We start from the raw sequence: 11196 nt of genomic DNA on the forward strand, positions 1-11196 counted from the left end.
TATATATATATATATATATATATATATATATATATATATATAGACTTTTAAATAAGAACTTTTAACTTTTATCAATTAGATGATATATGTAATCAACATCTCAAGCTATAGTTGATGCAGCGAGAGTGGATAAAATGAGGCTAATTACCAAATTTGATAAAATCAAGTTATTATTTGAGAAAATTACTTCCCTAAATAAATATATATTAGACGACTATAAAAATCTTTCAATTGTTAGTATACCGTCGTTGTAGCTTTAGCCATGAAGAGAAGGCCATCATTACCAATATCACATTGTCTACTAACAAGTTGTGAAAAGCTATAAATACAAAAGAACTTAACAAGTAATACGTTGAGACAAATGACTTGATTAAATTTAAAAATAGAAAACAACTATAAAATCGCCTTGACTACAGCTTCATTTGCAAAATTAACCAATTGTTGTATCGTAGAGTCTGACCTTTCCAACCTAGCCAAAAGCTGTACTCTCTTTCAGCTGCTGTTTATAACATCGTCTTTAAATAAAAATTATAAACTATAGGATACTTCTATTACCGGCTTGATATATAAACTAAAGACTTGGATTTTTTAATGATCGGTTATTTACTTAACCTACTTTCCCAGCTTATGTTAACCAAGAGATTAACTTAAACAAGCTGTGATAGTAGGTTAACTAGTCAACGATCACCATACTACACATATTAATTTAAAGAGCTCGAATACTGAAATACTGAAATATAACCGTGAAATACATATTAATTTGCTAGCCGTGATATACTGAAATATAACCGCAGAAATTAAAAAAGAGCTCGAATCAGTGTTCAAAGCCAATGGATCAAAGTAAACTAAAGGAGCCAAGTTGAAATATGCGAACGCAGAATTGTCACGAACAAAGAAATACATGAACAAACAGGGTTCAACGCCCATTTGTTTAAAATATTACCAAAAACTCCCCAATAAACAATCAAAGAATTAAAAAAAATCATGAAATAGAGTTTACGTACCAATTAAGCTCATATGTTTTTTAAAACAGTTATCTACAGTGCGATGCACGTCGAACATGACTTTAAGATATCATACCGATAGTCATTAGAGTTCGAGTTTGACCTCAATGTTGTGATTTTTCTTATATACTTTAGCTCTAATTATATGATAAATTCCTTTTTTTCTATAAATCTGTATGAAAGAATTTTTGAGGTTTTTGTTATTTAAGATGAAATAGTCTTAAAATGAGGGTGAATGGGAAATGGAGGGAAAATAAAATTTTTGAGTAAAATTTTAAGTTTCTCCCTCTTGACAATGAGACATTGTCCCATATTGGAAGAGGAAAAGATTTTTGGTGGGTATATATATAATTGCTCTTCTTGTAGCTCTTAAAGAGTTAAGAAGAAAGCAAGCCTCGCGCCGTCGTCGTCGTCGCTCGGCTTCGGCTACGGCTTCGGTCAATTGATTGTTTAATTTTTTGGACCAAATTTATTTGTTAATAGTAAATATTAACGTAAGATTATCCGCATTTGTAACGGATATGTTCCAATCCGTGTATTGACAACCAGCTGCAATAGCAGCCGCCTAATGCTCTTCCCACCATGGCCAAGTGCTTGCTCCATAAACTCCTTCCTCTCAGTATTTCCATACGATTTTCTGAGTTTCTACTCCTTCGTTCTGCATTGTTTTAACTTCAAACAAAACAACTGTAAGTGTGATTTGCTACCGAATTTTGTGTTCGCTGAAACACTGGGGTTTGAAGTACCGCTACACCAGTGTGTGATTCGTTCTATTCTGGGAGGAAATAATCCATAACCTTGGGTACTAGGAGGGGATTAAATTCCTTAAGAAAATATTGTGAATTCAGTGGGCTCGAATTAATTACTGTTTCATTACGATAACTTATATTTCCCAGAATTATTATTTATAAATATAGCAATATTGGCGAAAGTAACAAGAATGAGGGTAACACAGGTAAGGTATTAAATAACGGGTTAGAACAAAACCAGAATCAGCATGACGAATTATGACGTGGACTTTTTCGGTGATCAATATATTCTTAGTTTTATAAGATTTATATGTTCATTCAAATCATAGGTTAGAGGATAAAATTAGGAAAATAAATACAAGGCTAGCGTTAAATGACCGGCAATTAAGAATGCTCTAGTGGGGTCCACGCACTTTTAGTAATTATTTTCATACTGTAGGGCCGCCTTTGAAAGCTGCCTCTGAGTTCAGTAAGTTTTACATTTTATAGCGTAAGCCCGAAAGGCCAAGATAATTAAACCTTGAATGTAGGCAACTATATATATGGGGACTTTCTTTTTTTTTTAATATATACGAAATTTTAAATTTATTTACTCGATTTATCTAAATTACACAAGATGAGTTGATCTGATGGTAAGCACCCTTCACTTTCAACCAAGAGGTTGTGAGTTCGAGTCATCTCAAGAACAAGGTGGAGAGTTCTTGGAAGGAAGGATGCCGAGGGTCTATTGGAAACAGTCTCTCTATCCCAAGGTAGGGGTAAGGTCTGCGTACACACTACCATCCTCAGACCCCACTAGTGAAATTATATTGGGTTGTTGTTGTTGTTGTTTCAATTTACAAAATATAACTAAAGTCTTTTACAAATAATATACAAAATTCGGTAAAAATTTACAATTTATTTACAACTTAAACACAATTTTTTGTACAGAATTCTTCAAAAAATATAATTTTACATACAATTTATATATAACTTATATATTAGTGAAAATAATTAATTCATGTATGCTAGTATTAGTGTTTGGTGATTGTGATGATATAAAAAAAGAAATTAAGCAAAAGACTCTAGAGTCAACGAGTCCGCGCAGTGGCAGCGACTAACCAAATTATTGAAAAATCAAACGGCTTTTTCGTTTTCGCTATAATTTTCACTTTACGTTTACCTATAAATACATAAACTTCAAACTCCCAACAAGCCAAAATTCACATTTCTCAGTGTCCTCATTTTGAAGCCAAAACGAAGCAAATGACTTCCTCTCCCAATTATCCGCCCAGCACCAGTATCACCACGGTCACGGCGGAGAAAGGCGGCGCCACCGAATTTTCCGATTTTCATCCAGATATTATCGAAGCTCATATCCTCCATCGCCTTGACGGACCCACTCTAGCCGCTACGAGCTGCTCCTCCACCACCATCCACCACCTTTCCTCCGAAAACCACTTATGGTCACGTATATGCCACTCCACTTGGCCGTCCACCGCCACTCCACGTGTCAGTCACGTGATCTCCACCTTCCCTAACTGCGGTCATCGTACCTTCTTCGCTCAGTCCTTCTCCCTCCCTCTTTCCGATGATAAGCAAATTCACGATTTAGAGTCAGTGGATTTGAAGCGGGTGCTCCATGCTATATATATAAACCTTTATTACCTTTTCCATATATGTTCATATGATCCGAGTCGAAAACAGTGGATTCAGTTGAGCTCGTCTGTCTACATCCGAGAGATGAATTCAATTGCATCCTCTAATATTATAAACCGTTCGTCTCCTCCGCTTGAGTTAATCTCAGCCGTTGATATACACTACAAGGAGAAGGTAGTTTTCAGTAAAGTGCAAGAGACTGAAACCACGACGAGTTGGTTTCAGTGCTCGCCGTTTAGAATTGACATGATAGATCCAAAGGATGTGATTTTAACGACGATCAAACACCCGAATGATGATGACACGTGTACGGATTTGATTGAAGATATGACGCTGAGTTGGATTTTGATTGATCCAATCGGACGGCGAGCAATTAACCTCTCTTCTTTCAAGCCTGTTTCCGTGCAACGTCATTGGTTGACTGGGGAAGTGCAAGTGCGGTTTACTTCAATCCTGACCGCTGATCAGAAGAGAGGTCACGTGCAGTGCGAGATAGTGGCCACGTGCGGTGGATCTGAAGTAGGAGAGATGGAGGTGAGAGAAGTGAGTTTAGAGGTGGAGGACATGGATGGAACTCACTTGAATGGGAGGGAGAGTTTGGTAATTTTGCAAAGGGCATTGGAGGGTAAAAGGGGAAATGGAGCTAACAGGGCTGAAATAGGGAGGAAGAGGTATAAAGAATTCTTGGAAATGAGAAGGGAAAGGAAAGAGAGAAAGTTGAAGAGAGAAGGGGCATTGGATGTTTTGTGTGTGGCATTTGGTATATTCATTTTTGTGGCTTTTTGGTGTTTTCTTTTTTGTTTGGGTAGATAACAAATGTAAAAATAAAGAGAAGATAAAAATAAGTGAAAATGTAGAATGTAGTTGTTTCTTACTATTGTAGGCGATTTAGAAAGAAGAAGAAAAAAGGCAGAGGAGTATTACCTTCGTCATAATTGGGTACATAAAGTCTTGAGTCACATCAAAATTAAGAAGATTATCATATTGAAGTGTCATAATTAAAATGAATAAGAGAGTAGTTTATCTTTGATGGGGAAGATGTGTCGGTCAATTCACAAAGTGGTGTAGTAGTTTTAGTAACACTTCATTCGTTGCACCTCGGGGTGGCAAACGGGGGTCGAAAATGAATAATGTAAAAACTAATATATTATCCAATCTATTCATATTTAATACGGATAATCGGCGGATAATATGGATATTTATATTATCCATAACTTTTTGAATATTATCATTTTTTGGAGAATTTCTAGTCTCTCAAACTTAAGAAACCCCAATTTGAAATTTTACAAATGTAAAAGTTAAATCCATTAGTTATTCATTGATTATCAATTTTCTAATGAATAATATGGTTCTTATCTATATTGACTCGTTTTTAAAAAATTCATTATCCAACCCATTTTTTAATGAATAATATGGAGGAAAAGCCCAAAACCATACATGATCTTTGGCTTTAGACTCAAAGTCATACATATTCTTTCACATGGAGCACTAATAGTACATTTACTTTAACAAAGTGGTGCACTTTTAGTCATAATACTGAGAAAAAGCCAAAAAACATACATTATCTTTGGCTTTAGACTCAAAGTCATACATATTCTTCCACATGGAGCACTAATAGTCCATTTACTTTAACAAAGTGGTACACTTTTAGCCATAACACTAAACACACTTTAATTTTTAACAGAAATCTAAGATCTGACAAAATATTTGTTCCCTTTATTTTCTTGTTTACCGAAAGAAATAAAGATGACAGATTTATCTAGCTAGCAAATAGTAAATATACATAGAATTTATTTACTATTTATCTATTTACTATACGTAAAATATATATTTTACTAAAAAATATTAAACACCGTTAATTTTTATTTGCAATGATTTTTATCTAGATAACCTCAAATGTTATCTAGATTTTTTATTATATACATAATATTTACTATACGTTGACATAAAATAAATATACGTAAAATCATTGCTGAGAGTAAATAAATATTTACTATACGTTGACATAAAATAAATATATATTTGTTAGATTTTTTTATTTTAAGGGAGTCAACGTATAGTAAATATACATAAAATAAAAATAAATATTATTTTGTCAGATCTTAGATTTCTGTTAAAAATTAAAATGTGTTTATTGTTATGACTAAAAGTGCACCACTTTGTTAAAGTAAATGGACTATTAGTGCTCCATGTGGAAGAATATGTATGATTTTGAGTCTAAAGCCAAAGATAATGTATGTTTTTGGACTTTTTCTCAGTGTTATGACTAAAAGTGTACCACTTTATTAAAGTAAATGTATTATTAGTGCTCCATGTGAAAGAATATATATGACTTTGAGTCTAAAGCCAAAGATCATATATAATTTTAGGCTTTTCCTCGAATAATATGAGTGGATAACTAGTTCACTTACGTCCACCAAGTAGAATGATTGTTTCCTCTCCTACACGAAACTTGTAAGTTGTAAATAGATGCCCTTTCAACTTTCTCTTTAAGTTAGAGAACATTATATTTCAGCCTTCACAAATTCACCAACCTACTGGAGTCAAAAGTAGGTTATTCGCTGTTTCGGAAACGTAACTAAAAGGATATAGATGAGGAGAGTAATAGCCTCTTTCGTCAACTTTCTCAAAAGGACTAAAGTACTTTTTTTTTTTTTTGTCTCAAAAGCACTTTTTTCTTTTAACTTGAGGTGTTTGGTCTAAGCTTTTTTTGAGGAAAAAAATATTTTTGGGAAGAAGCAGAAGCAGTTTTTTAGAAGCAGAAAAAAATAGATTCTTCCCAAAAGCAGAAGCATAAGCAGTTTTGACTTTTCTTCTTACCAAAAATACCCTTAATAAAAAATAGTATATACCAAAATAATCGTTAAACCTAATACTTAGGATATTAATGTATACATATTTCTTATTAGTTTTAGGATAACTTTCTAATATATAGTGACTTTAGGGGTGAATGCTTTTATATTTGTTGAATGATTTTTAATATATTTAACTTATATTAAAAGAATTAAGTACTTTTAAATTTTATTTTCATATTTTACTTAAATAAAATAAAAAGATTTAATTATTGCTTGTAATAACAAATTTTTAAGATTATTTATTTACTTATAGTATTAACTATTAAGTAAATCTATTCATGTCCTTATTCGTAATTTGATACTTAAAAGCACTTTCTGAAAAGTTTGACCAAACACAAATTATTACTCAAAAGTATTTTTCAGAGTGATTAGCCAAACACAAACTCCTTCTCTCCAAAAGTACTTTTTTCAAAAACACTTTTGAAAAAAGCAATTATCAAAATAAGTTAATTTCTCTGCCTCGGCCAAACAAGTTATAAGTTCCTTCAAAGGCTCTTTAATAGTTGACCTTTTGAGATTAAAAAAATGAATATGATAATATAATGCCAAAAAGGAAAGAAAAAAAATACTTTAAGAGAGACCACTGTACTGGAAAATTCTTACATGTAGTTATGTAGATATATGACAATAAATTGGATGGTAGGTCGGTGAAAAATTTAACTAGAAGTGAATTTTATTGGAGGTAAGGTCCTCGAGTGCTATTTGTACATCATTCCCCTTTACTATTTTAAAATTAAGAAAATTGTCTTTTTAAATCTTGTATATGTAAAAGACAGATCTCTTACGTGTAAAAGCAAATCTCTCATGTGTAAAAAAAAAAAAGAGATATGATCATAAAACTAACAAGTTTGCAAAGAGTCACAAAACCAATTGAGCCGGTGTTCGGAGCACATCTTGTAATAGTATATATAACATTTGACGTAGATAATGATAGAAGATTTTCATATTGAGCCAATCTTGCAGTCAGTCATTACAATTATCCTTGAAACACAACCAATTTTGACTGCACATGGCTTATATTTTCGTTGGGCAAGAGAGAAAACAAATTCTCTGCAGATTAATCATTTGCAAGAGCAAGGGTTGCAACTTTGGCAGCACACAGAGTGGTCTGTTTCATAACACAATTTGGCTGCAGCAACACTTAGTGTTCTGTTGGTGGTTCAGGGGGGCCTCTGGTTATCGGCATGCCGCCACCAAAATCGGCTTTAGGCTTTGCGTAGTCCACAAAAATAACCCGCCCATTAAGAGGCTGCAACATTCGTAAAGATGATGGATAAAGAACATCAAAAGTACGCATAAAAAATTCATAGAAGGATAATATGTACATACCTTGCCGTTCATTTCTTGCAAGGCCTTCTCGGCTTCATCTTCGGATGCATAGGTGACAAATCCAAAACCCTTGGATTTGTCTGAGACTCTATCCATCACAATTTTAGCTGTCAAATAAAACAAGGTTAAACTAAAGATGCTAACTCACGCTATATCTGAAAGAGAGTTCAACCTATGTTATTTAGTGCACCTTCGATAACTTGACCATGTTGAGAAAATGCCTCTGACAGTCCGTTCTCTGTGGTGTAAAATGAGAGTCCTGTACATAGCAATATCTCATAAGCTTGTTATGTTCGATAATGATTCTATATTTTTCATTTCTCTTTGCGTTGGTGGAGCAGTGACACCACATTGTTAAGTGAGCAAACCAATGGTTTTTCCTGTGTTTCTCGAAAATAATTAAGCATAAAATCATGAAACACGGAGAAAATACATGCTAAGCTCAAATACTGATAAAGGGAAAGCTTTGTGTGGAGTTTTCAAGCGCTAAGGTGCTGGGCTTCAGTTTAAAATAATGATCCTTTTCTTTTTTTCTTTTTTTTGATATAGTAGCTTAAAATTAAGTTCCTGATAGCTTCAGATAATTATTAGTAACATATTTTGACTATGTAGCAGATATAATCAAGATTTAACTTCGGATCAAAGCCTGATAGATTATTATTGTTTCAGTCTAATGAGTGAAGAATTGGAAAAGCTCCTAAGGGATATCAAGTTAATGAGAGATTATTTATATATTTTGTGCTAAAACGAGTAAACAAACTGCTAATATATACAGTAAGCTGCTCCATACAGATACAAAGCTTATGAAGGTTCATAGATAGCGTTCTTTATTCACCATGTCTAAAATGTCTAGAAAGTAACACTAGAGATTCTGTTTGTTGAGCTGTAGGTATAGCTGCATTGTGAAAGTTCATTCAGTTTGCCTAATAATAGATGGACTAAAACAGGATTATAATAAGTCAAATTGTAAGGGCAACCCGGTGCATTAAGCTCCCGCTATGCGCGGGGTCTGGGGAAGGGCCGGACCACAAGGGTCTATTGTAACAGGGGAAATTGTGGTACTAGGAATTAAAAAAAAAAAAGGTTTTTTGAATCTTCATTGTACAGCTTCTCAAGTATTGTTTATATTGTACTTTGGCGATATCAGAAAGAGACGGGTGGTTTGTCCTAATCTTCCCTTCAGTCCCTTTCACAACATCCTCCAACTATCAATCCCATTTTCTAGCTAAAGATAACTCTCTTCACTCATTCCTAGATGGATGGGAGCAAATTTAGCTTCATATTTGTTACTTCACTTTTTGTTTACACTTGAGGCAATAAACCAGGAACAAAAGCTAGACTTGTCAATCGAGTGGGTGATTTAATATTAGCTCCTACTTTCTGGTTCTTTTCTCCTCTTTTGAATGAACTCTCTTGTAACAATCAACATAGTTGATTGGGAAAGAGAATCTTTCTCCATAAAATGAATCCTCCTTCCTAAAAGGGATCATCTTATCTACCTCTTTGCGAGCATTTTGAAGCGGTTCAAAGATAGTACTATATTGACAATAATACCTGTAAATTCTTCAGTACTAAACTACAAATTTTTCATTGATCTTTAAGTTCCTTCAGCTTAGTGTTGACCTGTTTATTTCCTCACTAATGTCAAACCAATACCTTTAAAATCAGTAGATAACGGATAACCATAATTCCCTATGGGCACAAATAAGTCAACAAATCATCATTTGCATAAAACCCTTCTTTTACATCACTATAATTATGTTTTCTTCAAGAACAGACCTATTAACCCAAATTGCAGCGCGAAATAATTCCCAGAGTCCTAAGAAGCACAATAAACCCAAAAACATTAACAACTTTAACCAAAGAATTACCAATTCATTCCAATAATGAGCTTTTTCAGTGTGCAGATTATTAAATCAATTGAAGGGGAGTCTTGGCGTAACTAGTAAAGTTGTTGCCATGTGACCAGGAGGTCACGGGTTCAAGCCATGGAAACAGCCTATTGCAGAAATGCAGGATAAGACTGCGTACAATAGACCCTTGCGGTCTGGCCCTTCCCCGCTGCCTTTTTTATTATTAAATCAATTGTGTATACATGTACAAAAGGGAGAAAAAAGAAGGGGGGAGAAGAGGAAATAAGTAGCTCCAAGAAAGAGAAGACATACCTCCTCTTTTGACTGAACTATCTTGTCAGAATCAACATAGTTGTTTAGGAAGGAGAATCTTTCTCCATCAAAATGAATCCTCCTTCCTAAAAGGGATCATCTAATCGACCTCTTTGCAAGCATTTTGAAGTGGTTCAAAGATTGTGATTTCTTCTATAGTACTATATTAATAATAATAATAATAATAATAATAATAATAATAATAATAATAATAATACCTTAATAGTTTTCAGTACTAAACTATAAATTGTTCATTGAATTTAAGTTCTTTCAGCACTAGTGTTCATTTCCTCACTAATGTCAAACCAAGACCTCTAAAATCAGTAAATAACTGATACACATAATCCCAATTAAGTTAATATATTATCATCTGCAGAAAACCCTTCTTTTACATCATTATAATTATGTTTTTCATGAACAGAACCATAAACCCAAATTACAGGGAAAATAGACTCAAAAGATATCATATTTAATCAAATAATTACAAATTCATTAAAAGAACGAGCTTTTTAATGTGTAAATCAGTCGTGTATACATACATACATGTATAAAAAAGGGAGAAAAAAGAGAGAAAAAGAAGGAACAAGTACCTCCAACAAAGAGCTTAGAAGCTACGCCTCTGTGAGAAAGGAAGATTGCAGAAGTTGATGGTAAAATACTTCTGTTTGTGGGCAATAATCTTCTAAATGCAGCCATGGCTTTGTTGTGTAAACAGTGGAGCGAGAGTAAGAGGAGTCTCAAACTCAAATTGAACGACGAGTTAGACCTTTGAAGCACAATAGGTGACGAAAGATCCACTGGGCATACCAGTTAATGGGCTTTGACTTTATGATTTTAGAGTTTGACATCAAGTTTTCCGTTTAGGGGCCTAAAATTGAAAAAGGAAACTACAGTTATATCCGGTTATAAATAGCTTATTACAAAAATTGGGATCAAAAGATACTTTCTTAAATTCAGTATTGTAAAAAATCATGAAGGCCCATAACTATAAAAATTGGGTAATTTATAAAATATTACTAATATTAGCTAAATACTACAAATATCAGCCAATTAGATATTTGTAGCCAAAAAAAAGGTCAAACTTTTTTTTTTTGAGTGGTGTTATTAGAATAGATTGAGTATATCTTAAGGATCTTCAATCTCAGTTAAGGGATGATTTGGTGGAGTTTTGAGGTGGTTTAAATTGAAAATTCGAAGTGGAAGATGAACATGAAAAAAAATATGTGCATCATTATGTGTATCATATTTGTATCAAATGTGTATCACGTGTATATCTAATGTATATCTGCGTGTGAGATACATGCGTGATACATATATCGCAGAAGAATTTTTTGAACTCGATTTTAACTACGAATTTTGATACCAAATTAGTCCAAATCTTACTCAAATTTTGTATATTGAGTTTTCTATATGTTTTCAATGAATTTCAACCATACTCGTTGATAAAGGTCCTTTT

At 33.3% G+C, this 11196-nt stretch overlaps 2 protein-coding genes across 2 annotated transcripts; one reads left to right on the forward strand and one right to left on the reverse strand.

The window, feature by feature from the left end:
- The first annotated feature begins 2879 nt into the window (after positions 1 to 2879).
- Positions 2880 to 4419, forward strand: LOC107827181 (putative F-box protein At2g36090). Its single transcript, XM_016654272.2, has one exon. The coding sequence runs from the start codon at positions 2999 to 3001 to the stop codon at positions 4202 to 4204; it is 1206 nt and encodes a 401-aa protein (XP_016509758.1). The 5' UTR covers positions 2880 to 2998; the 3' UTR covers positions 4205 to 4419.
- Positions 4420 to 7083: 2664 nt separating this feature from the next.
- Positions 7084 to 10539, reverse strand: LOC107827182 (small RNA-binding protein 11, chloroplastic). The gene is made up of 4 exons (XM_016654273.2): positions 10331 to 10539; positions 7766 to 7834; positions 7576 to 7682; positions 7084 to 7495 (listed from the first exon to the last, which is right to left on the reverse strand). The coding sequence occupies exons 1-4, from the start codon at positions 10434 to 10436 to the stop codon at positions 7388 to 7390; spliced, it is 390 nt and encodes a 129-aa protein (XP_016509759.1). The 5' UTR covers positions 10437 to 10539; the 3' UTR covers positions 7084 to 7387.
- Between the last annotated feature and the right edge of the window lie 657 nt (positions 10540 to 11196).

Source organism: Nicotiana tabacum, chromosome 24, assembly GCF_000715075.1.
Source record: "Nicotiana tabacum cultivar K326 chromosome 24, ASM71507v2, whole genome shotgun sequence".
Lineage (NCBI taxonomy): Eukaryota > Viridiplantae > Streptophyta > Magnoliopsida > Solanales > Solanaceae > Nicotiana > Nicotiana tabacum.